Source organism: Mesocricetus auratus, unplaced genomic scaffold (assembly GCF_017639785.1).
Source record: "Mesocricetus auratus isolate SY011 unplaced genomic scaffold, BCM_Maur_2.0 Super-Scaffold_6723, whole genome shotgun sequence".
NCBI lineage: Eukaryota > Metazoa > Chordata > Mammalia > Rodentia > Cricetidae > Mesocricetus > Mesocricetus auratus.
This window is the reverse complement of record NW_024429183.1, coordinates 12,350,933-12,373,770: the sequence shown is the minus strand read 5'-3', so window position 1 is coordinate 12,373,770 and position 22,838 is coordinate 12,350,933. Positions and strand designations below refer to the sequence as shown.

Here is a 22,838-nt window from a genome sequence, read left to right as displayed (position 1 = left end):
TGCCGCCCTCCATTGTCTCCACGGCGGCGAGGAGCGCCGGCGAGCGCAGCCCGGGACCGAACGGGGCGGTGCGGCTGGCTGGCGGGGCCGGCGGCGGCTGGAGCCGGAGCGCGACGCCACGCGACCGCGGCTTCCAGAGCTCCGCCTGGCTTCCCCACCGCCGCGAACCCTCCCGAGGCCTGGAGAAGTCCGGGCCGTCGGCCCCGGTCGTCGAGTCCTGAGACCGGGGACGCGCGCGGCGCCCCGAGCTTCCGCCGCTTCCTGCTGCGAGCGGGCGGCCTCCTCCGGCGCCTCCCTCCCTTCGCTGCGGCTCCTCAGGCTCTCGAGCCCGGGGGCGGCCTGTGGCGCGCGGCGCCGGCTCTGGACCGCGCGTCTTCGGACCTTAAGGAGAACATGCATTCGGCTTGGACTGTTTGAAATTCTTAGTTTGGGGTCCCCGCTCGCTCGCTTTTTCCGGCCCGCGGATTTTCTGAGGGTTTTTTTCTCTCTCTCTTTCATTTTCTCCCCTCAGGGCTCTTTTGAACCCCCCCTTTATGTTCGCCCAGCCCTCCACCCGCTTCTGAGTAGTGGGGGAGGGTTTCGGCCTCCAGGTTCCCGCCCCACCGGGGCCCGGGCGAGCATGGGGGGCAAGCAGAGCACGGCAGCCCGCTCTCGGGGCCCCTTCCCGGGGGTCTCTACCGATGACAGCGCCGTGCCCCCGCCGGGAGGAGCGCCCCACTTTGGGCACTACCGGACGGGCGGCGGGGCTATGGGGCTGCGCAGCCGCTCGGTTAGCTCGGTGGCGGGCATGGGCATGGACCCCAGCACGGCCGGAGGGGTACCTTTTGGTCTCTACACCACCGCCTCCCGCGGGACCGGCGACTCAGAGAGGGCGCCTGGCGGCGGAGGGTCCACGTCGGACTCCACCTATGCTCACGGCAATGGTTACCAGGAGACAGGCGGCGGTCACCATAGAGACGGGATGCTGTACCTGGGCTCCCGAGCCTCACTGGCGGATGCTCTACCTCTGCACATCGCACCCAGGTGGTTCAGCTCGCACAGTGGTGAGTCCGCGGGCGACGGAGGCCTTGAAGGGTGGAGTGCAAGGGAGGGCGCGCTGGGGCTCCCCAAACCTCTTAGTGTGCTAAGCTATGGGTATGAAGCTAACTCCTGCCTTTCCCTGGTGGTTCCTTCTGTGCCAGAGGATGAATAAGATCAAGTGGGGTAACTACTGCCCAGGGAAAAAGCTGTCTACAGGCTGCGGAGCCGGGCGTTTTAGGACTGCAGACATGTGTTCACTTGTGGACGGCAGAGTGAAACCTGCCCGTTGAAGTCCCCTTTATTAGCATCATGATCCTCAGAAAAGAGGTCTTCTTGTATGGCTTACAGTTTGGATTCTTCATTTCTGCCTCTGCAGCATGGTGTGCCTACCTGTCTGGCTAGGGAGCTAGTGTCTCCTGAACAAAGAGTGAGAAATAAAACAAGGGGCAAGTGGTTCTTAGACTAGGGTTCCTACCCTTCCTAGGAAAGGGAGGTGGCTGGTTTTTCCACCCAGCTGAGTAGCTGTACAAATTGATTAAAATGGAGCAGGAGGCTGGCTTAGACAGGTGTGGTCTGTTAGATGGAAAGCCTCCCTCCTTGGATTTGCAGGACCAGGGGTCTGGTCTCTCGTGCTGCATTCAGTAGACTTGGCTCAGTGACTCTCGTCCCTCCATCTTTTTTATCCTGCTCCATGCTAAGTGCTCGATCTTCCCGTGAATCTGCATCTTTTTCTTTTTTCTAAAACAAAGCACCGGCAAGGTGGGGGTATTATTACCCAGCAGTTGGCACATGACTGGGGAAGAGGAAGGTTAAAGGAATCTGGATGAATTCATTCTGTGCACTTCTGGTGACAGGCCAGGAAAAGGCTGGAGGGGGATTTCCCAGGCTCTGGCTGGTAGGGCAAAAAAGGCCTGGCCGACTCTCCTAGAAGAAAACAGGTCTGGCTGCTTGGCTGTCCTGAGAAGGCAGGGCAGGCTTCTGGAAAATTGGTCAAAAGGGATGTGGGACTACTCTTTGCTAATTAGCAGTTGAAGTGAAGAAGTTACGTATTCAGACTCCTTTGGGTGAGTGGGAAATTTTAGGCACTGTGTAGGAGAAAGCTTTCTCATATCCTTAGGGTATATTATGGAAGATTTACCTGTGGGATTACTTTTGTAGCTATTTCAAAACAAGGTAGGATTGTTAGGTCTCTTTCTTTCTATAGGATAGTGGCTAGTTTAGAGCCTCTTGCTTTAACTAAACTGTTGGAAATCAGATATAAGGCATGTCTGCCTGCGGTATCTTTTAGGCATTTGTTCTGCTTTAGGCATCTTGGAATTAATAATCTTCCTTAAATAGTTGAATCCAGAAGGAGTCGACTGTATTTGTGAGACTGTTGTGATTACTTTTGTAAATAAACTGTCATTAAAACTGAAAACAGTGTAAGTTGGTTCTCTAAAATTACAGAATTTTGAGTGTAGCAAAACAGTTCATTTTATTAAGGCTTATATAGAGAAGAGAAGTTACCTTTTGGGTAAGATTCCTGAAGTCTGCTCTTACTAGAAACTTCTTTATCCTTGTTCCACTGCCAGGTTCCCTGATAAAGTTATGAGCTTACAACTGAATTCCAAAATTTCACACTTCAGTTGTGAAGTCTTAGAGTTCTCCCCCACCCCCACGCACACCCCTATTCAGGCCTGAGATTAGGGAACACCATTGAACAATGGGAATACAAGAAAATTTGGAGGTATTAATCTTTTCAGTGTCTCTAAAGTATGTGTGTCTGGCTCTTAATAACATAGGCTATTTATTTTTAGTATTTATTTTAGTATATAGGACCATTCTGTCCTTTTACAAGACTTTGAGCCTATTGAATGCCCAGGGCATCCTGCAGTTCACCTCAAACTGCTTCCATGAATCCCCGGATGCCTTTTGCTGGGGTGGCTGTACCGACCAGCCAGATGGAGAGCCACTGTTTAAGGTATTCTTTCTTTTGTACAAATAGAGTAATTAGCTCTTCCTGTGCTGTTCACTTGAGGTGAGTGCTCATTTGCATCATTGGTACTGTCTCTTGGAACAGGCCATGGAATTTTCTGGGGTGTCCTTTTCTGTTGTTCATGGCTGCAAGAAGAGAAGCCGTTTCCACTTTGGAGCCTTTGAGTCAGGTCTGAGCAGCTTTTGCTCTTGTGTGGTAAGGTTCCAACAGCAGGGCCTTCAGTGCTTGATGGACAGGATGCCTGCAAACTGATATGGTGTTATTACTTGTGTTTTCAAGGTGCTTTGGGACTCCTCACAGCACAGAAAGCTGCCATTAGTGAACTAAGTCAAAGCCCCGGGCTTGTGCTATGTCTGGAAGTAGAATGCCGAGGGGTTCCAGCCTTAGGTCCTGTTCTGAGTAGCTATGACCTTGGACAAGACACAGCACCTTTCTCTAGGCTCATCTTTGTCATTTTAAAAATAGATGCGGTAATCCTCAGTGGTAGCAGCTTGTAATGGTTGTTCTCCAAAACCCTATGAGAGGATATATTGCAATCACATTTGTCTTCCGTGTTCCTGTGCCTTCCTCACGCTGTGACCCTTGTACATCTTGTTTTTATGACAGAAATGTTTGTTCTTCCATTCTTCACATAGATAGTTCCTGTGGACCCCTTAGGGCTCAACAGAATTTTCTCCTCAGAGGCCTCTCTTAACATCTGGCCCTATCTGTGATTGTTTTCAATCATTTGTAGTAATCTTAATTTTTTAGCACCTTTTATAAGCATTTATTTATCTGCTTACCTATTTTTTTGTAGTTTGACTAAGTTCTCAGCCTTGTGAGACCAGAACTATTTCTTGATCACTGCTGTAAGTCTTACACTGTGCCTGGCACAGGTATTTTCCAAATGAAAAAATGTGAATGGTTTGTGTCCATCACCTCATTCATCACTTTAACTGGGCTCCCAGTTTGCATAGGAGGTAAAGAACCCAGGCAGCTAACTGGTAAGTAGCAGAGGTAGGACTGGAGTGGTAGCTTGACAATGCCAGAATTCTGACTCTTTTTATTTAGTACTTTGTTTGACTATTAATTTTAATTTGTTTGTTTTGAGATAGGGTCTTTCTGTGACCCTGACTGGCCTCAAACTTACATAATACTGGTTGTTTTGAACTCTTAATCCTTTTGGCTTTCACCTTCTGAATTGTTTCAGTTATAGGCCTATGTTGCTTGTGTCATCTGTGCTCTAAGACATCACTCTGGCCTCTCTCATCTGTAACTCAAGGAAGTAGTACCCTGGAAACTTACTGGACAGTAAGTGGGGAGGCTGGGCACGTGATAAAGTGCCTGACTTATAACCTTGAGTGGACGAGTCATGTAGTTCCTGGTTTATTATATGTTCATCTGCAGGTGTCTGTCCTCCAGCAGAGTCGTTGTTGAGGGCCTTGGTGACAGTACACACACACACACACACACACACACACACACACACACACACACACACACACACACAAAGCCAAATGAAATCCAAATGGAACATGGTGGTATCTTGGAGACAGCGCTATTGTCCTGTGCCTTCTCTGTCTCCTTAGAACTTGATGGGCAGAGAGGTCTACAAGTATGAGAACACAGGTCCCAGATGGAGGCTGGTGCTATCTGGAGTTTGACCTACAATTCTCCCATAAATACTATGGAGGAAAACTACCTTTGAGAAGCAGTTATAGCCTTCCCTTTCACTGTTCAACTGCTGGTTTTGTTCTGAGGTAATACTGTAGCTTTTGGTTTTCTGATGGCCTCTGGAGGTCATTCTTTTTTCTAGTAGTTCTGTTAACCTTGAAATAAGAGTTTCCAAATATGGAGAGAAAACATGAAGTATCTGTCATGTCAGGAGATGTTGCTGTATTCTGAGTTATATTGTAAAATGGCTGGCCATTGAGGGGTTTGGTCTGACTTCTATGTATGTATATATTCAAAAAGTCCAAATTTGTTCTGTATTCTCACCAAATCATCGACTGGGGCTGAGATAGAGTGATTTTGCTAAGTGTCTGAATATGTTAGCAGGGTATCTTAGTTCTATTTTGCTGCCACCCTAGGATTTTCAAAAGGTTTAATTTTTTTCTATTCTTAAATCATGAGGGACACTTGCCAGCTCTATTGGAGTGGATCAGAAAACCTCTTTGTGTCTCACTGTAGGTATGCTGAAGGTAATAGGTCTTTGTGAGCTTTCTGGAGAAGGAAAAAAAAAATCTGTGCTCCCTAAAGAACTAGATCCCTCCTCTGCCCAGCTTTACAAGAAAGTTCTAGCCTTAATGAAGACCTTGTTTTTAATGCAAGATTTTTAGCTTTCTATTTCTGTGAAGGGCTTATTTTCCATGCTTCCCTTCAGGCAAAGATAATTTCCTAAGAATCTTAGTTTATTCCTCAGGAGATCTAAAAGGCAGTGTAAGCAACAGTGGTTAAATTTTTAACATGGTTGCTTTATGAATGTGTATATTTTTATATTAAGCAGACTCATAGCCAACTATGTCACAAGGAATACTGTTAGCCAGGGCATCCTTAACCATAGAAAGAGTGCTAGCTCCATTCTTCAGAAGGAGCATGCTGTGTATTTTACAAATGTGATGATACTCCATCCAAGTTCACTGGGCACTGAACTCAAGTTTTAGAATACCCAGTTATAGCCAGCAAGGTGGCTCAGCAGATAAGAGCACCTGCCACCAAGCTGATGATCTTGAGTGCAGTCCCCAGGACCCACATTGTGGAAGGAGAGAACCAACTTTGATAAGCTGTCCTTTCATCCCCACATGTCCATATACACATATATACATGCACACAAATAAAGTCAAAACTTGTGAGACTTTCAAATTTTGCGGGAAAAACATCATAGGGAATCAGTGTTGACTTAAATGAGATAGTGGTCCTGCTCTTATTAAGCCTTAGATTAACCATAATAGGTCTGTGAAGTTGTGAAACTCAAATCTTGAAGTTAGCCCCAAACCTGAATCCTAACCTTAGTCTCTTGAATGATGGATTAGTATAATTTTTATTCATTTCCCCCCTAAACTTTGCTGTGGCCCAGTCTAAATCAAATGGTTGCTTCTTAGCAATCCACCTTCCCCCTTTGGTTTTTCAAAACAGGGTTTCTCTGCGTAGCCTTGGCTGTCCTGGAACTCACTCTGTAGACCAGGCTGGCCTTAAACTCAGAGATCCTCCTGTTTCTGCCTCTCAGAGAGCTGGGATTATAAAGGTGTGCACCACCACCTCCTGGCTGATTCTTAGTATATCCACATGTTAGACTTAAGCACTAGAAGGGGCTTATCAGAGACCTCCAGTTTGTAATTCCAGTCTTGTGTTCTCATAAGAACCAGGTTCAGTGCCAGGTGGACAAGTGGGACGTTAATAAGGAACCCAGTGAGCCGGGCGGTGGTGGCGCACTCCTTTAATCCCAGCACTTGGGAGGCAGAGGCAGGCGGATCTCTGTGAGTTCAAGGCCAGGCTGGACCGATAGCCTCCAAAACAATACAGAGAAACCCTGTCTCGTAAAACCAAAAAAAAAAAAAAAAAAAAAAAAAAAAGGAACCCAGTTTCATCTTAAATCAGCAGCTGGTACAGCTTCTGGGCTGATAGCAGTTTACCTTGAGATCTCCCTGGCTTCATTAGTCTTGGAAGGCAATCGGAAGGGTGAAGTCACAATGTCGTGGTGTGCCTCTAACTCCAGGTGAAGTGAGGCATGGTAAGAATTTATAGTGAGCCGGGCGTTGGTGGGGCACGCCTTTAATCCCAGCACTTGGGAGGCAGAGGCAGGTGGATCTCTGTGAGTGCGAGGCCAGCCTGGTCTACAAGAGCTAGTTCCAGGACAGCCTCCAAAGCCACAGAGAAACCCTGTCTCGAAAAACCAAAAAAAAAAAAAAAAAATTTATAGTGCACTCTTGGACATATATAATAAAACAGATACAAACAAGAGCTCACCTCATAACTGTAAATGGCTCCAGAGTATTCTTAAGTTTTACTATCCTTGGAGCCTCATAACAGTGCAGGTGACTGGACCCCAATCCCAGAATTCCTTAGAGCTGAGGAGAACTTCTAACAGAGTCTGAGAGTGTACTTAGTGTAGCATTTACCCAGCTCTGTTATGAATTTCATTTTTCCTTCTGAAAAACTTGGTGCTTTTTTTGGGGGTGCATTTATTAGCATTGTTTTTTGATACTGCTAAATTAGATATTTTCTAGATAGGATCCACGTAAGTTGTATTTTCGACATAATTTTTCCTTCACATGGAACTAAGCATTTGTCTCCTACATAAAGGCCTAAGCCAATCTGCCATGGTCTTGAGAACTGAGTGGCTCAGAACAGACAGTAATTGTAGCAGTGTCCCCTTCTGTGCATGCTCCCCTGATTTTTCATAGAAGGCCCAGCTGCCTTTGACTGTTGGTATCACTGAAGGGCCTACTAAGCTGTGGCCTCTCACCTTCAGGCCCAGCCTGGCAGCTACAGAGGTCAAGATCTAGGACAAATCATGACACTAAAGTAGATAGATACATTACTGAGTTTCCCCATATCCTTCCCTCATCGTCTCAAAGCAGGAGACTGCTGTTTGTGTAGAAATGATTGCACTAACACATTCATTTAGTCAACTGATAATTATTGAGTACCTGCCATATATGGAGCTTTTGTAGGTGCCAGGAATGTCTTAAAGACTAACATTCTTAGTCGGGCGGTGGTGGCGCATGCCTTTAATTCCAGCACTTGGGAGGCAGAGGCAGACAGATCTCTGTGAGTTGGAGGCCAGCCTGGTCTACAAAGCTACACAGAGAAACCTTGTCTTGAAAAAAAAAAGATTACCATTCTTTTCAAGAATCTTTGATTTCTTCCTTTTTAAGAGTCTGTTCTTGTGGTTTTGGATTTTGTCTTACTCAGTTCTATATTGCATACACACAGGTATGTTGAGGAGTCTGAACTCCAGTACTATTCATTTTTTACTAAACCCTATTTCTGGGCTAGGCAAGTGATCTTTGTGTTTCTAGCAGGCTAAGAAATGTCTCATGTGACCTAGTTTAAGGGGGCTTTCTGTCTTCTCAATGAGAACATCTCAAGAAGGATTGTCATGTTTATTCTTGGACTTCAGTATCTTTGTTACACCTTTGTTTTCTGGTCACTGAACACTTTTTCTTTTCTTTTTCCTTTTTTTTTTTTTTTTTTTTTTGGTTTGTCGAGACAGAGTTTCTCTGTGGCTTTGGAGGCTGTCCTGGAACTAGCTCTTGTAGACCAGGCTGGAACTCACAGAGAGATCCTCCTGCCTCTGCCTCCTAAGTGCACCACGAGTGCCTGGCTACTGAACATCTTTTTCTTTTTTCTTTTGGTTTTTCAAGACAGGTTTTTTCTGTATTGTTTTGGAGGCTGTCCTGGAACTCGATCTGTAGTCCAGGCTGGCCTCGAACTCACAGATCTGCCTGCCTCTGCCTCCTGAGTGCTGGGATTAAAGGCATGGGCCACCAACGCCCGGCCTGAACATCTTTTCCTAGAAACATGATACACCATTTTTTAAATCTTTGTTAAGGAAATTTATCCCTTGGTCTGGTAATTGTAGCTTTCTGAGCTCCACAGTACTGATACTTCAGTGCCCCCTCCCCATTGCTTTTTACTATGGTAAAATACATATAATAAAATTTACCATCTTCACCCCCCCCCCTTTTTTTTTTTTTTAGTTTTTCAAGACAGAGTTTCTTTGTGTAACAGCCGTAGCTGTTCTGGAACTCACTCTGTAGACCAAACTGGCCTTGAACTCACAAAGACCCACCTGCCTCTGCCTCCCAGTGCTAGGATTAAAGGTGTGCCGCCACCACCAGCTCATCGTCATCATTTTTAAGTGTATAGTTGAATGGTGCATATAGCTAACTGTAAAGTATTTGTCTTGTGACTATCTCATTTAACTTAGCATGATGCTCTTAACCTTCATCTATGTTGTTGCATCTCCTGTCAGGATTTCCTTCCCTTTTTGGGGTTGAACATGTGCCATACAATGTGTGTGACAAAGAGTATAATATAGAATGTATACCACATTTTGCTTCTCTATGCATCTGTCACTGACACATGAATTGCTTCCATGTTGTTGTAGATAATACTGCTGTGAATATATGAATTTGAGATCCTAATTTTATACCACCAACCATCATTCTAGTGATGGGGATGGTTCTAGGCTCTACACCACTGAGCCATATTCCCAATTTTTTCATGTATACCTAGGAGTAAGATTGCTAGATTATATTTTCTATATTTTTTAGATAGTGTCTCACATAGTTCAAGCTGATAAAGTCACTGTGTAGTTGAGGATAAATGTGAACATCTGACTCCCTGCCCCCAGCTCCTGAGTAGTAGAATTACCTGCCGGGTTTGTTTGGTGCTAGTGATTGAATGTGGCATTGTACGTTGAAGGCAAACACTACCAAGTTGAGCTAAGTCTCCAGTCCCTCTGTTTCAGAACCACTGTCTCCCTTTCTCTCAGGTCTTGTTGTATTGCTGGTAGATGTTCTGGAATTCACTGTGTACACTCTGCTGGCTTAAACTCACAGAGATCTGCCTGCCTCTGCCTCCTGAGTACTGGGATTACAGGAGTGGAATCATCATCTCTGGCTTTAAAAAAAATTTTTTTTGATAATAGCTAACCTAATGAGTGTAATGTTGTAGTTTACATTTCTGTCATGATGATTGATAAATGTTTTGGTTTCCTAGCCATTCATATATCGTTATGGAAATATGTATTCATGACATTTGCCTATTTAACTTTTTTGTTTTGTTTTGTTTTTCGAGACAGGGTTTCTCTGTATTGCTTTGGAGGCTGTCCTGGAACTCGCTCTGTAGACCAGGCTGGCCTGGAACTCACAGAGATCTTCCTGCCTCTGCCTGGGATTAAAGGTGTGCTCCACCAACACCCGGACATTTTTTTCCCATCTGTATGGGTATTATGCCTACACACACACACACACACACACACACACACACACACACACACACACACACACACACACACACACACACACACACGCCCCTCACAACATTTATGCTTGCTACCCTTGGATTCCAGAATAAGGTTGGGGTTTTGTTTTTGTTTTTGTTTTATCTTTGTTTTTAATGCTTTTTTCAGTAATTTACTAAAGTCTTGTGTGATAACCAACAACAGTGACTGTTATTCCCTAAGAATAACTAATAAACCTTTGTTACAAAGGTTTGTAACAAAATGAAGGTCAGTGTTGTGATAACTTTTCTTTCTATTTTATTGAGAGACTATGACAACTGGCTGTTGGATAATGCCTCAATTTTTGAAAGGCAACTTTTGATGAAATGTCACAGTGTGTTTGTGTGTGCTTTGCCATTTTGGTCTTGGTGAATTGCACTCATAATATGACCCCAAACCTCTTGTTTGTAGTACCCTTCCCTCTATAAAATGTGATTAAAAATACTTCACAAACAGCTGTTCTAAAATTACTCACTTCCATATTGTGTGTTATGCAATATCTTCTAAGGTCAAAGGTGATTTCTTAGCATGTGGGAGAGGCAGAATTAACTCAGATGATTTGGGACAGAGCTAGAAAATCCCATGACCCCAAGTCTGTGTGGTCATTTTGCCCATTATTTCTGAGCTCTTTGGAGACGTTTTCCGATTGTTTCCATCTCCAGTAACCCTTTTTCTTTAGAGAAGAGATTCATTATCCTGATACTCCCCTAAGGGCTGGAAATTCTACAGGAACATAAAGGGATCCTTGAGATTTCACACTAACAAATTAGTTTTTTGAAATATTACTTATTCTCTTTATTTACACCCTCAAAGATATACCATTTAAGCTAAAGTTTTCTAAAATACCAGTCATTACTGTAACAACTGTCCCCAAGTACCTATTGATATTGGATTTACTCAACTTTGGTCAGATATGGTTGAAACTTCTATACCATTGTAACCAGATGCCCTGGAGAGCTGTAGGTAAGTCTTAAGGCCTGTGGTGAGGGCTCCCTTGAAAGCTAGCTGCCTTCTATCTTAATATCCAACAATCCCAGTTATATTAGCCGAGTTTAATCAGTTTCTACCTGTTCTCTGAACCTGAAGACCAAATGCAACACAAAAAGCCAAGTGAATATAAACATCTCCTGTGTTGGGAATAGGAATCTCCAGTGAAGTGGCAGACCCATGAAAAATACTATTATGAGCTGTTCTATTTTGCTGTGGCTTTAGAAAACCTTTGGATTTCTTTACTGAAACTTGTTTGGGGAAAAAATCTTTTTAATGAAACAGTGTGAGTCACAAAGCAGCCACCCCTTCTTATAATAGCATTTCTCACCAAGGGAATTTTTGGTAGCTGTTGGGGGAGGGATGTGAGTAGGTTGTGGATGATACATCCCTTGGTAGAACATAGCCAAAGGCATGACAGCTCTGGTGCTTTCCTTGCTGACTCCAAGCTCTGTATTCAAAATGCAGGATAGCAGAACAGAACAGAACAGAGAAACCTGGGCTAGTGAATGGATGCGGCAGCATGAACAATGAGATTGGAGCCTCAACATTTTAAATCAGTTCAAATCCCATTTCAGTGTAAAAGGATCATGAAACAGGCCTAGGGTCAGAGCACTGGGAACCATATAGAGGCAGAATGTCAGCTTTCTGGGTTATGAGATAGCAGCTGACCTAATGATGCCCATTTGAGGATCATAAATAGTAGTTTCTTTCCTTCCCTGTCTATGCCTATGTCCAGACTGAAGTTACAAGGCAGTAGCACCTTCATTCAGAGTGGATTCGTAGAGCTCTTCTTTGTCCTTAAAACTTTTGGTTCAAAATGGGGTTGCATTTTGTAAATGCTTCTGCATGGTAAGGAAAGTGATTACCAGGCCAGCTTGCTCTACAGAGTGAGTTCCAGGACAACACAGAGAAACTTTGTTGAAAAAAGCAAACAAACAACCCCCCCAAAAAAAGATAGCTTATAGAATCCAGCAATTGATCCAACAAGAGATTAATATTCAGAATATAAAAAGTCACAAAACAAACAAACAAAACACTTAGCTGGATAGTGGTGGTGGTGGTGGTACACACCTTTAATCCCAGCACTGGGGAAGGCTGGGCAGGGGGTGGCAGAGACAGGTGGATCTCTGAGTTTGAGACCAGCCTGGTCTACAGAGAGAGTTCTAGGACAGCCAGGACTACACAGAGAAACCCTATCAACAAAACCAACAAAACAAAAAAGAATTTAGACTAGGACTGGAGAGGTGTCTCACTGGTCAGAAGCATTTTCTGCTCTTCTAGAGGACCAAGGTTCTGTTTCCAGCATCCACATGTCTCAAAACTGTTAACTCCAGCTCCAGTTTTGGCCTCTGTGAGTGCTGCATGCATATGCTGCACAGACTACATATAAGCATAACTCATATTCAGAAGAAAATTAAGGGACTGTACAGATGGCTTAGCAGTTAAGAGCACTGGCTGCTCTTCCAGAGGTCCTGAGTTCGGTTCTCAGAGACCACATGGTGGCTCACAACCATCTGTAATGAGATCGGGTGCCCTCTTCTGGCCGCAGGCATACATGCAGAATGAACACTGTATTCATAATAAATTAATCTAAAAAAAGAAGAAAATTTAGAATAAGCTAAGATACCAGTATTTGAAAGCACTTACCCTAAATCTTTCCCAAAACGAAGATTAAGTTTGGAGGTTTTTGGCGAGTTGTGTTTATTTTGATCTAAGGTCTAGTGTTCCAGTCTAGCCTTCACCTCACTGTATAGCTGCAGTTGACTTTGAACTGCTGATTCTCCTGCCTCTGCTTCCCTATTGGTGGGATAACAGGCATAAATAACTTCCTGTGTTATGTGGCACTGCGGATTGAATTTAAGGCTTCATGTATGCTGGCAAGCTTTCTGTCAACTGAGCTAACCCCATAACTTTTTTTAGAGACAATAAAGTCTTGCTTATACTGGCCTATATCCTTGTAACACATGCTGGCCTCAAACTAGCAATTCTTCTGCCTCAGCTTCCTAGTGTTGGGCTTATAGGTATGAAGTTAGCCAGCTATCTTCTGAGCCTTAGTTTTAACTGTCATAATCTTAACTGACTCACAGTTCCACAGAATTCATTTCTGAACTACTGCTTTATGTAAGATGTAGACACAGGAAAATCTGAGAAGTTTTACAGCTGTTAAGATTTGAGAAGTCATGGCTGATTCTGTTTTGTGTTTTCCTGACTTTTTTTTTTTTTTGCCAAGGCCAGTTTCAAGTGTCCAGCGCTCAAAAGGGGGAAACAGGAAGTCCGTTTTTGATGCATGAGAGCCAGCAACAACTAATAGAGAAAGGGCCACCAGTACTTGGAGGGAAAGTTCTGGGCTCTGGGGTGACCTATACCAGTTCCTATACAACTTAGGTTGTATAGCAGAAGCTCAACTTTTCTATGATGGCATTGTTGTTATAAAGTGTCTTTCGTCTAAGGAGCAAAACATTTGAGGAAAAGTTGCATTTTATTTAGCAGTAGGAGTCACTCTCCTATTTCTCTTACATGGAGGCCTGCTGGATGCTTATCTTAGAATACCAGCTGCAGCCTGAACCCCTTCCTCTTTCCTCCCTTTACTCTTAGTAATCAGCTCTGAAGATTTAGTCTTGTGGTTGGTAAATGGGTAAGTCAGATGTTCGGTGCTGTTTCGTTTTTTGTTTCACATGTACATTTCAGGAAATCAGATAGTGGTGTGACTCTGAATAGGAGTCTTTGGTGCCTTAAAATGTTTTCAAACTAGGAGATGATATACTTAAGATGATAATGAAAACATTATAGACATAATTGTGTATGTCCTTTCCATTCTCATTTTCTCCATCTCTCTTCAACAATAACCACTTCCCTGAATGTGGTGCTTATCCTGATATATATATATGTGTGTGTGTGTAATATATATCACATACATATATGTCATATGTATATGCATGTATGTGTACATATATTATTTCTGCCGATTACATTTACCCAGAACTGTATTTATTATACTTTTTTTTTTTTTTTTTTTTTTTTTTTTAAGATTTTATTTATTTATTATGTATACAACACTCTGCCTCCATGTATGCCTGCAGGCCAGAAGAGGGCACCAGATCTCCTACAGATGGTTGTGAGCCACCATGTGGTCGCTGGGAATTGAACTCAGGGCCTCTGGAAGAGCAGCCAGTGCTCTTAACCTCTGAGCCATCTCTCCAGCCCCCTGTATTTATTATACTTGTTAATTTTCTATACTTTGTATAGATTGCATTCTAATGTCTAGATACATGTGTGTACATGTATGTACAAATTGTGTGTGTATATATAAAACAAAACAGACTGCAGTGTGTAAATTGGTTTTACTTGCTACCACATCAGTTCATTTTCACTGTCATACTATTGGATGACTTTACATTGTCATCTGTTGTTCCCTTCTTAGTAAATAAGCATTAAAGTTATTTTCACTTGACTCAAGAATCTTTTCGTGTTTCCGTATACACTTTTACTTTTTTCAAAAAAAAAAAAAAAAAAGAGTTGTTATGTAGCCCAGGCAGGCCTTGATCTCATTTTGTATAGCTTGACTGCTGATCCTTCTGGCTACCCTTCCCAAAAGCTAGGATTAAAACATGCTGCCACCACACCTGGCCTCCTCACACCCTAATGAGCTTTTCTAGGGCGCAACCTTAGTCGTGAATAGCTGGGTCATAGAGATGTGTATATGTGTATCTTTAGCTCTTAATTAAATAGTTCCCACTATATATTCAGTGTGCTTGTACCAGTTTGTGCTGTCCAGATAACATGCTTTCCTTGCTTTGGTTTCTGTCTAAAAGTTTAATAGAATCAGACCTGTGGTGGGCATGAATGGCATACCATTATTTGTTACTGTGTTTGCTGCTTACACATTTGATAAAATACATTTGCATATATGTTAATATTGTATGCCTAAGCATCATTTTTCAACTGTGAAGGACTTGCCCGTGTCTTCCACTCATGTTACTATCAGGTGGCTCATCCCTCCTTTAATATCTCTCTTCTTTATTTATAGCATATATGTGCACATGTGTTTTTATGCCATGGCCTTTGTGTGGCATTCAGAGGACAGCTAGGGTTCCTGGGATTGAACTCAGTTCCCACTGAGCCGTCTCTCCAAACTGGTTCTTCCTTGCTTTTGCTTTGCTGTCATTTGTAATACAGAAGTATCTCTACTTGGGTTTCTTTCTTTATTCTCTGACTTCATGTGGTTGACTCAATATGACTGACTAGTCATATTTTCTTTCATGGCATATGCATTTTGTGCGGTAAATATTTTCTTCTCCTGAAATTTTAAAAGTAATATTTTATATTTCCATCTAAAAGTTTGAAAATTTTTGGCTTCCACATTAAAAACTTAATATATGGAGAATTAATTTTTGTAGTTGTTTTCTCAGTTTTATATAGCTACACTCAAACTTGCTACATAGCCAAGGCTGGCTTCTGTCTCCACCTCCCAAGGACTAGTACTATAGGGGTACACCACTATTCCCAATTTTGAGAATTAAAATTTTTAATAGATTTTTCTTTTTCATATGAATAACTAGCTCTCTCAGCATCCTGCTAGCCCAGTCTTCACCTTCTGTCTTGCCATCTCTATCCTCCCAAGTCTTACTGGCCTGTTCGTTCTGTTCCATGGGTCGATATGTCTATCCTTGTGATGATACTGTCTTGATTTCTGTAGTTCTTTGTTTGTTTTGAGACAGAGTCTGTCTATTATGTAGTTCTGGCTGTCCTGATCTCACTATGTAGACCAGCCTGGTCTCAGACTCAACAGAGATCCTTCTGCCTCTGCCTCTCAAGCACTGGGATTAAAGGCGTGTGCCACCACTCCTGGGGTGGGAAGGGCATATCCTTTCACCTTACTGAATTCTTTTTCGGGACTATTAGCTAAGTGAAACTTTCTAGGATTGCAATCAGGTATCAAGATGGGAGCAACAAAGTGAAGTACAAAGTTCCAGGAATCACTGTTTATGGCTGGGATTCTTAATGACGGGATATCTGGTGCACACGCCCTGATGGCAGTTTCACATTTTTCCTCTCTGTATTGTACAAACAGCAACATTTCCCTGTGCCTTTGTATCACAAAGAGCAGCTTTGAGTATTTCAGACAACAATAAAAACAAAAACTGCCCAACTATTTTGGGCACTTTTTGTTTCCAAACAAATTTTAGGATCTGTCTTGTTAATATTGATTAGAAAGAAAGAAAAAAAAAAAGAACTGAACTATTGAGATTTTTATCCTGATCACAGACTCATTTGCCATGTTTTTGTTTTTGTTGTTAATCTTTCAGTAGCTTGTTTTTCTGTTTCCTGAGTTCCAGGTTTCCTGAGCACATGGTGGTCCTTTTACCTTAGCCTCCCAAGTGCTGAGATTATGGTGTGTGTCCTGTGCCCATCTCAGTCTGTCTCCATAAATGGATGGGACTGGATTTACAGATGAAAGGGTTGATTTCTTAACAGATTTACTTATTTTGTTGTGTGTGTATGGGTGTTTTACTGGCATTTATGTCTATGTACCACATGTGTACTTGGTGCCCATGTAGGCCAAAAGAGGGTGTCAGATCCCTTGGAACTAGAATACACATAGTTGTAGCCACCATGTGGATGTTGGAAATTGAAATTACATCATCTGAAAGGGCAGACAGTGTTCTTAACTACTGAGCCATCTTTCCAGCCTCAAGAATATAATTTTTTTTCCTTTTTGATTTTTTTTGAGACAGGGTTTCTCTGTGACTTTGGAGGCTGTCCTGAAACTAGCTCTTGTAGACAACACTGGTCTCGAACTCAGAGATCCACCTGCCTCTGCCTACCAAGTGCTGGGAATAAAGGTGTGTGCCACCACTGCCTGGCAAGAATATAATTAAAAAATTTTTTTACACGTTTTTAATTCTGACATTTTACAAATAGATGTCACACACCTACAGCTTTAAAACTCCTCAAATGTTACCAGAAATACAAATAACTGACAAGCATTAGGTTCTTGGCTCTGTAAAGTAGCTTACGGTCTTAATAAACTAGAATTGGCAAGTTTGAAAAGTCCACATAGGTCTACTCCTGAAAATGGGAATACCATGTAATCTTAAAAGTGACACAGGGTATTAGGGGTGTTAGGCCTAACACTGAGACCTACTTTAATCAGAATTCCTTGTGTGAACCAAAATAGATACAGCTTTTGCTCCCCATGTTGGTGCTTTGATCCAGTCTATTGAAAGAAGGCTATTAAAAAGCCTTTAGGGGAATGGAGAGCAGTAAAGAGTACTTGGCTCCCAGTACCTGCATGGCGGTTCACAAGTCTGTAGCCCTAGATTCAGGGAATCCAGTGTTGTCTTCGGCCTCTGAGGCACCAGCATGCATATGATGCATAGACATACACACAGGCAAAACACCCATACACATAAAATCATTTAAAAACTTTTCAAATATATTTTATGTACGTTGATGTTTGTGTGTCTGGATGTATGTCTGTGTGAAGGTGTCACATGTCCTGGAGTTACAGTTGTGAATTTCCATGTGGGTACTTGGAAGAACAGCCAGTGTTCTTAACCACTGAGCCATCTCTCCAGCACATTGACTATTTTGTAGTTTTTAAATATATAATTTATATTATTTTATGTGCAGTGGTGTCTTGCCTGCTTGCATGACTGTGTAAGTGTCAGATCTTAGAGTTGCAGGCAGGTGTGAGCTGCCATGTGGGTGCTAAAATCGAACCTGGGTCCTCTAGAAGAGCAGCCAGTGCTCTCAACCACTGAGCCATCTGTCCTTAAAAACTTTTTCAAAAGACAACTCCTTATTATTACATCTATTTGTTTGTTTGCTTGTTTATTTATTTATTGAGGCAGGATCTCACTTCATAGATCTGCTAGCTTGGCACTTCCTGGCGCTTGCTGTATACATCTGACTGGCCTTGAACTTACATCCACCTGCTTCTGCCTCCTGAGTGTAGGGATTAAAGGTGTCCACCACCATCCCAGCCATATATATATGTGTGTGTGTGTGTGTGTGTGTGTATATTTTTTTTTCTTTTTCTTTCTTTTTTTTTTTTTTTTTTGGTTTTTTTGAGACAGGGTTTCTCTGTGTAGCTTTGGAGCCTATCCTGGCACTCGCTCTGTAGACCAGGCTGGCCTCGAACTCACAGAGATCCACCTGCCTCTGCCTCCCGAGTGCTGGGATTAAAGGCGTGCGCCGCCAACGCCTGGCCAGCCATATGTTTTGTTTCCTATCTTCCATTGGATAACTTTGGGTTATCTTTATCCTATACTCCCATCTATACCTTTCTCCAGTTCCTACCATCTGGAAGCTTTCAGTTCTTTTGGTTGCTCCTCTTAAATTTTTGGCCTGCATACTTCGACGAAATCTAAAGTTAAATCATTATCTGTACTTTCTTCCTAAATAAGAACCCACAGTTTGTGTTACACATTGCTTTGGTTCCGTATTATAATCCACTTTGTTTTCATACCCTAGAATTAGTTATTGCTATTCTTATTTGATAACGTCTGCTCACTTGGATTCACCCACCTGCTTACCCTTCCTCTGCCTCCTGTGCCTTCTCCCATCCTGCTTGTCCTGAGTACACTCCCTTTTACAAAACCACTGGGCTACACTGGTTTTGTCAGTTGGCTACAGCTTGCCAAATATGGGTTGGTTTTTTTGTTTGTTTCTGTTTTGTTTTGAGACAGGGTTTCTCTGTATTGTTTTGGAGGCTGTCCTGAAATTTGCTCGGTAGAGCGGGCTGGCCTTGAACTCTCAGAGATCTGCCTGCCTCTGCCTTCTGAGGGCTGAGATTAAAGGTGTGTGCCACCAACTCCCGGCCTGCCAAATACATTTTGTCATGACCATTGGATAATTTACATGGATTAAAAAAAAAAAAGTCTGGGTTTGTAGGGGTTTTTGTTTTGTTGTTTCTCTCAATAGTTAGTTTTATCTGTGTTTTGTTTAGTTCCTAAATTGCAGTGGTGAGGTTTGCTTCTAAACTCTTAGGGGTAATCTTTTGTCTGTTGCTCTGTTCTCTTTCTTCTGTAAGCTCACTATAATGTGATCCTCACTTGGTTTATTTTTATTTATCCTGCTTGTTATTTTTAAGATTTCGTGTCCTTCACAGCACTCAAGAAAGTGCCTTGTGCCAGGTAGTGGTGGCGTACGCCTTTAATCCCAGCACTTGGGAGGCAGAGGCAGGTGGATCTCTGTGAGTTCGAGACCAAGTCTGGTCTACCAAGCAAGTTCCAGGACAGGCTCCAAAGCCACAGAGAAACCCTGTCTCAAAAAAAAAAAAAAAAAAAAAAAAAGAAAGTGCCTTGCATTTATGTCCGCAGCTTTTTTTCTTTTTTTGGTTTTTCGAGACAGGGCTTCTCTGTGTAATAGTCCAGACTGTCCTGGAACTCACTCTGTAGACCAGGCTGGCCTCGAACTCACAGAGATCCACCTGCCTCTGCCTCCCGAGTGCTGGGATTAAAGGCGTGTGCCACCAACGCCCGGCTTTGTTTTGTTTTGTTTGTTTTTTGAACTGGAGTTTCTCTGTAGCCCTGGCTGTCCTGAGACTTAACTCTGCAGACCATGCTGGTTTGAATGTAAAGATCTGCCTTCCTCTGCCTGCTGAGTGCTGGGAATAAAGGCATGCACCACCACAACAGCCTGGCTGTATCTTTCTTTCTTTTCTTTTTTTTTTTTTTTTTTTTTTTGGTTTTTCGAGACAGGGTTTCTCTGTAGCTTTGGAGGCTGTCCTGGAACTCACTTTGTAGACCAGGCTGGCCTTGAACTCACAGAGATCTGCCTGCCTCTGCCTCCCGAGTGCTGGGATTAAAGGCGTGCGCCGCCAACGCCCGGCTCTTTCTTTCTTTTCTTTCCTTTTCTTTTCTTTTCCTTTTTAATCCTCTTGGAGTTCTCCTTTCAGAAATCCTGGGTATCATACACTGGTCCTTCTTTTGTCCTTTGTGTTCTTAGACTTTCGTCTTTTCTAATTCTTGTCCTGTACTTTTGTTTGTTTGCTTCTCGCTCTCTCTCTCCCTCCGTCCCCCCCTTTCTCTAAACAAGGTTTCTCAGTGTAGCTCTGGCTGTCAGTAGACCAGGCTGGCCTGAAACTCAGAGATCCGCCTGCCTCTGCCTCCCTAGTGCTGGGACTAAAGGTGCGCATCATCACCGTCCAGCTCTTTGATTAACTTACCTCTGCCATTCAATAACACAGATTGTTTCGTTACCCACTTTTAATTTACAGTGTTATATTTCATTGAACTACATTTTAGGTTCCTTGCAGTTTTAAATTCGGCTGTTTACTTCTTGCCTTTAGTTGTATAAAAACAAACAAAACTGAGCAAGTCACCTTATTTGTGCATTTCTTTTTTTCTCTCTTTGGGTTAGCTAGCTGCTTTCTTTTACATTCTCTTCCTGCTCAAAAATTCCATGAAGCCTTATCATTCGGCACCATGCTGTTAGCAAACAAGCACTATGAACCAGGGTCGGGCAGGAAGCTGGTGCCCAGCGGCTTTGTGCTCCACTCCCAGAGGAAGAGCAGCTCTCGAGTCATGTGGGGAAACCTTACAGCATTGTACCTCTGGGGCCTCACAGCTGTGGCAGGAATCTGTTTCTATAGCAACAGAAGGCTTACCTCTTCCTCTGTTCTCAAAATATGCAGAGAGAGAAGTGACATGATAAACTTTGAGAGCATGCTGTGTTGTAGGCAGGCTAGATTCATTTTTTTCTCCCTTTTAGACCAATTGTCCAGTACAGTAGCCATTAGCTATGGTGGTTATTTAAATTACAATTAATTAAATTTAAAATTCTGTTTCATGATTATTTTAGTTTGTTTTTATTTTTGAGACAACATTTTAAGAAATTGCTTTATTAGTCTGAACTGGACCAGACCCCATTAGATAGTCCAGCTTGGCCGTGAACACAATACAGTTCCCCTGCCATACCCTCCCAAGTGCTGGGATTATTGTACACCACTGTGCCGGCTTAGAATTCCATTGCTGAGTCACATCAGCTACATTTCCAGGATTTAGCACTTACAGATGGCAAGAGATTGTCACAATTGGGTGGCACATATAATTGTCAGCAGTTCTGTAGACAGTACTGTAATAAACTCTACCACAGCATCCTCACAGTCAACTCTTTGTTAAATGTATGATTCCGGTAGACCTCCTGGTGCCCAGAGTCTGGAAGCCTTCTTTTGAGTTACCACTTTTCTGCACCATCTGTATTTTAAAATAATTCTGAGAAGATACTGAGTTCTAAGAATGGCTTGTGGGTCATTGATGATCCCAAGCCTGTTCCTTTACCTGTAGTTTGGTATGATATAAAAAAGAGAAGCTAGATAAATAGAAAGTTCATGTTAAAGTGAGCTTTGGGGAGAGTGAAGACTAGCTTCTGCATTGATTGTTGGTTTTATGCAACTGTGATTAAGCTAAGATGGAGAGGATAAGTTTGTGAGATAGCTGGAGAAAGTTAACTCATCTTAATGAAAAGTTTATATATATGCATGAAAATATAATGGAACAAATTATTTTACATGCTGACTAAAATACACTTTTTTTTTGAGACAGGCTCTTACTCTGTAGCCCTGGCTGGCTTAGACCATGCTGTGTGAGCCAAGCTGCCAAGCTGGTCTTGAACTCAAAGAAATCTGCTTGCTTATAGATATGAGCCACCACACCTTGCCTGAAAAACCTTTGCAAGGGCCTAGAGGGGTGGCTTAGAAGTTAAGAGCCTGCATTGCTCTTGGGCAGGACCAGAGTTGTTCCCAGTACCACAGCTACCTCAAACTCCAGTTCCAGGGAAATTGATACCCTCTTCTGTCTTTGTCAGGCACTGCACTCATGTACACAATACCCTTCCATACACATATACACATAATTAAAAATAAAATCTTAAAACATCTGGGAAATGGCTCAGTGTATAAGGTACTTGCTGCATATCATAGTTAGCTTTAGTTGTCAACTCGACAGACTCACTTGGAAAGAGGGAACCTCGGTTGTTGAATTGTTATCATCTTGGCCTGTGGGCTTCAGTGTAGGCATTTTCTTGATTAATTATAGACACAGAAGGGCCTAGCATACAGTGGGCAGTGCCATCTCTAGGTAGGTGGTTCTGGGTTATATAGAAATGTAAGCTGAGCAAGCCAAAGACAGAAAGACAATAATAAGATCTTACTGAAATCTCACTCAGGTTGGAAGCTCCTCATAGCAAAAATCATCTTTCTCGCCGGGCAGTGGTGGCGCACGCCTTTAATCCCAGCACTCGGGAGGCAGAGACAGGTGTGAGTTCAAGGCCAGCCTGGCCTACAAGAGCAAGTTCCAGGACAGCCTCCAAAGCAATACAGAGAAACCCTGTCTCGAAAAAAACAAAACAAACAAACAAACAAACAAAAATCATCTTTCTCTTCATCCTTTGGAGTTGCCACCTCGGTTCTCCTTTGAGTTGCAATAGAATGGTTTAAAGGGAAACAGACAGATTGCCTATGCATGTGTACATGTGGTTGATGCTGTGTCTCTCTACATAGCTCTGGCTAGCTAGTGGGATGATTGCTTCTACCAATGACTAGACCAGAGGGTAAAGTTGTGTTTTCTTGTTCTTTTAAGTCTTGGGTTCACAATCTGACCAGCTCTAAAAGAAAGCTCTTTCACTGGGATGTGTTGCAGGTTAGGCTGTGAGAGGGTGTGCCTAGCTGGGGACTGTTGCTTCCTTAGGGTTCTACACCCTGAAGCTGTCAAATGAGTGGCACTCTGGTAGGGCCTGCAGTCATCTACTGGGGCCAGGGCCGTGACTGAAACTAGTATTGGAGCACACAGGGGGGTGTAAGTGAGATAGATCACCAACCCCAAGGTCTGGCAGCTGTTAGGAATCAGCCTGGCAAGTGTC

The 22,838-nt window shown here is 42.9% G+C and overlaps 1 protein-coding gene across 3 annotated transcripts in view; it reads left to right on the top strand.

The window, feature by feature from the left end:
* Positions 1-371: 371 nt before the first annotated feature.
* Znrf1 (zinc and ring finger 1) overlaps positions 372-22,838 on the top strand; it is a 98,357-nt gene continuing 75,890 nt past the window's right edge. For all 3 annotated transcript variants that reach the window (XM_021228954.2, XM_013115666.3, XM_013115665.3), the window contains exon 1: positions 372-1,043. In XM_021228954.2, coding sequence (XP_021084613.1) covers positions 620-1,043 — 424 coding nt within the window. In that variant the 5' untranslated portion in view covers positions 372-619. The remainder of the gene's footprint in view (positions 1,044-22,838) is intronic.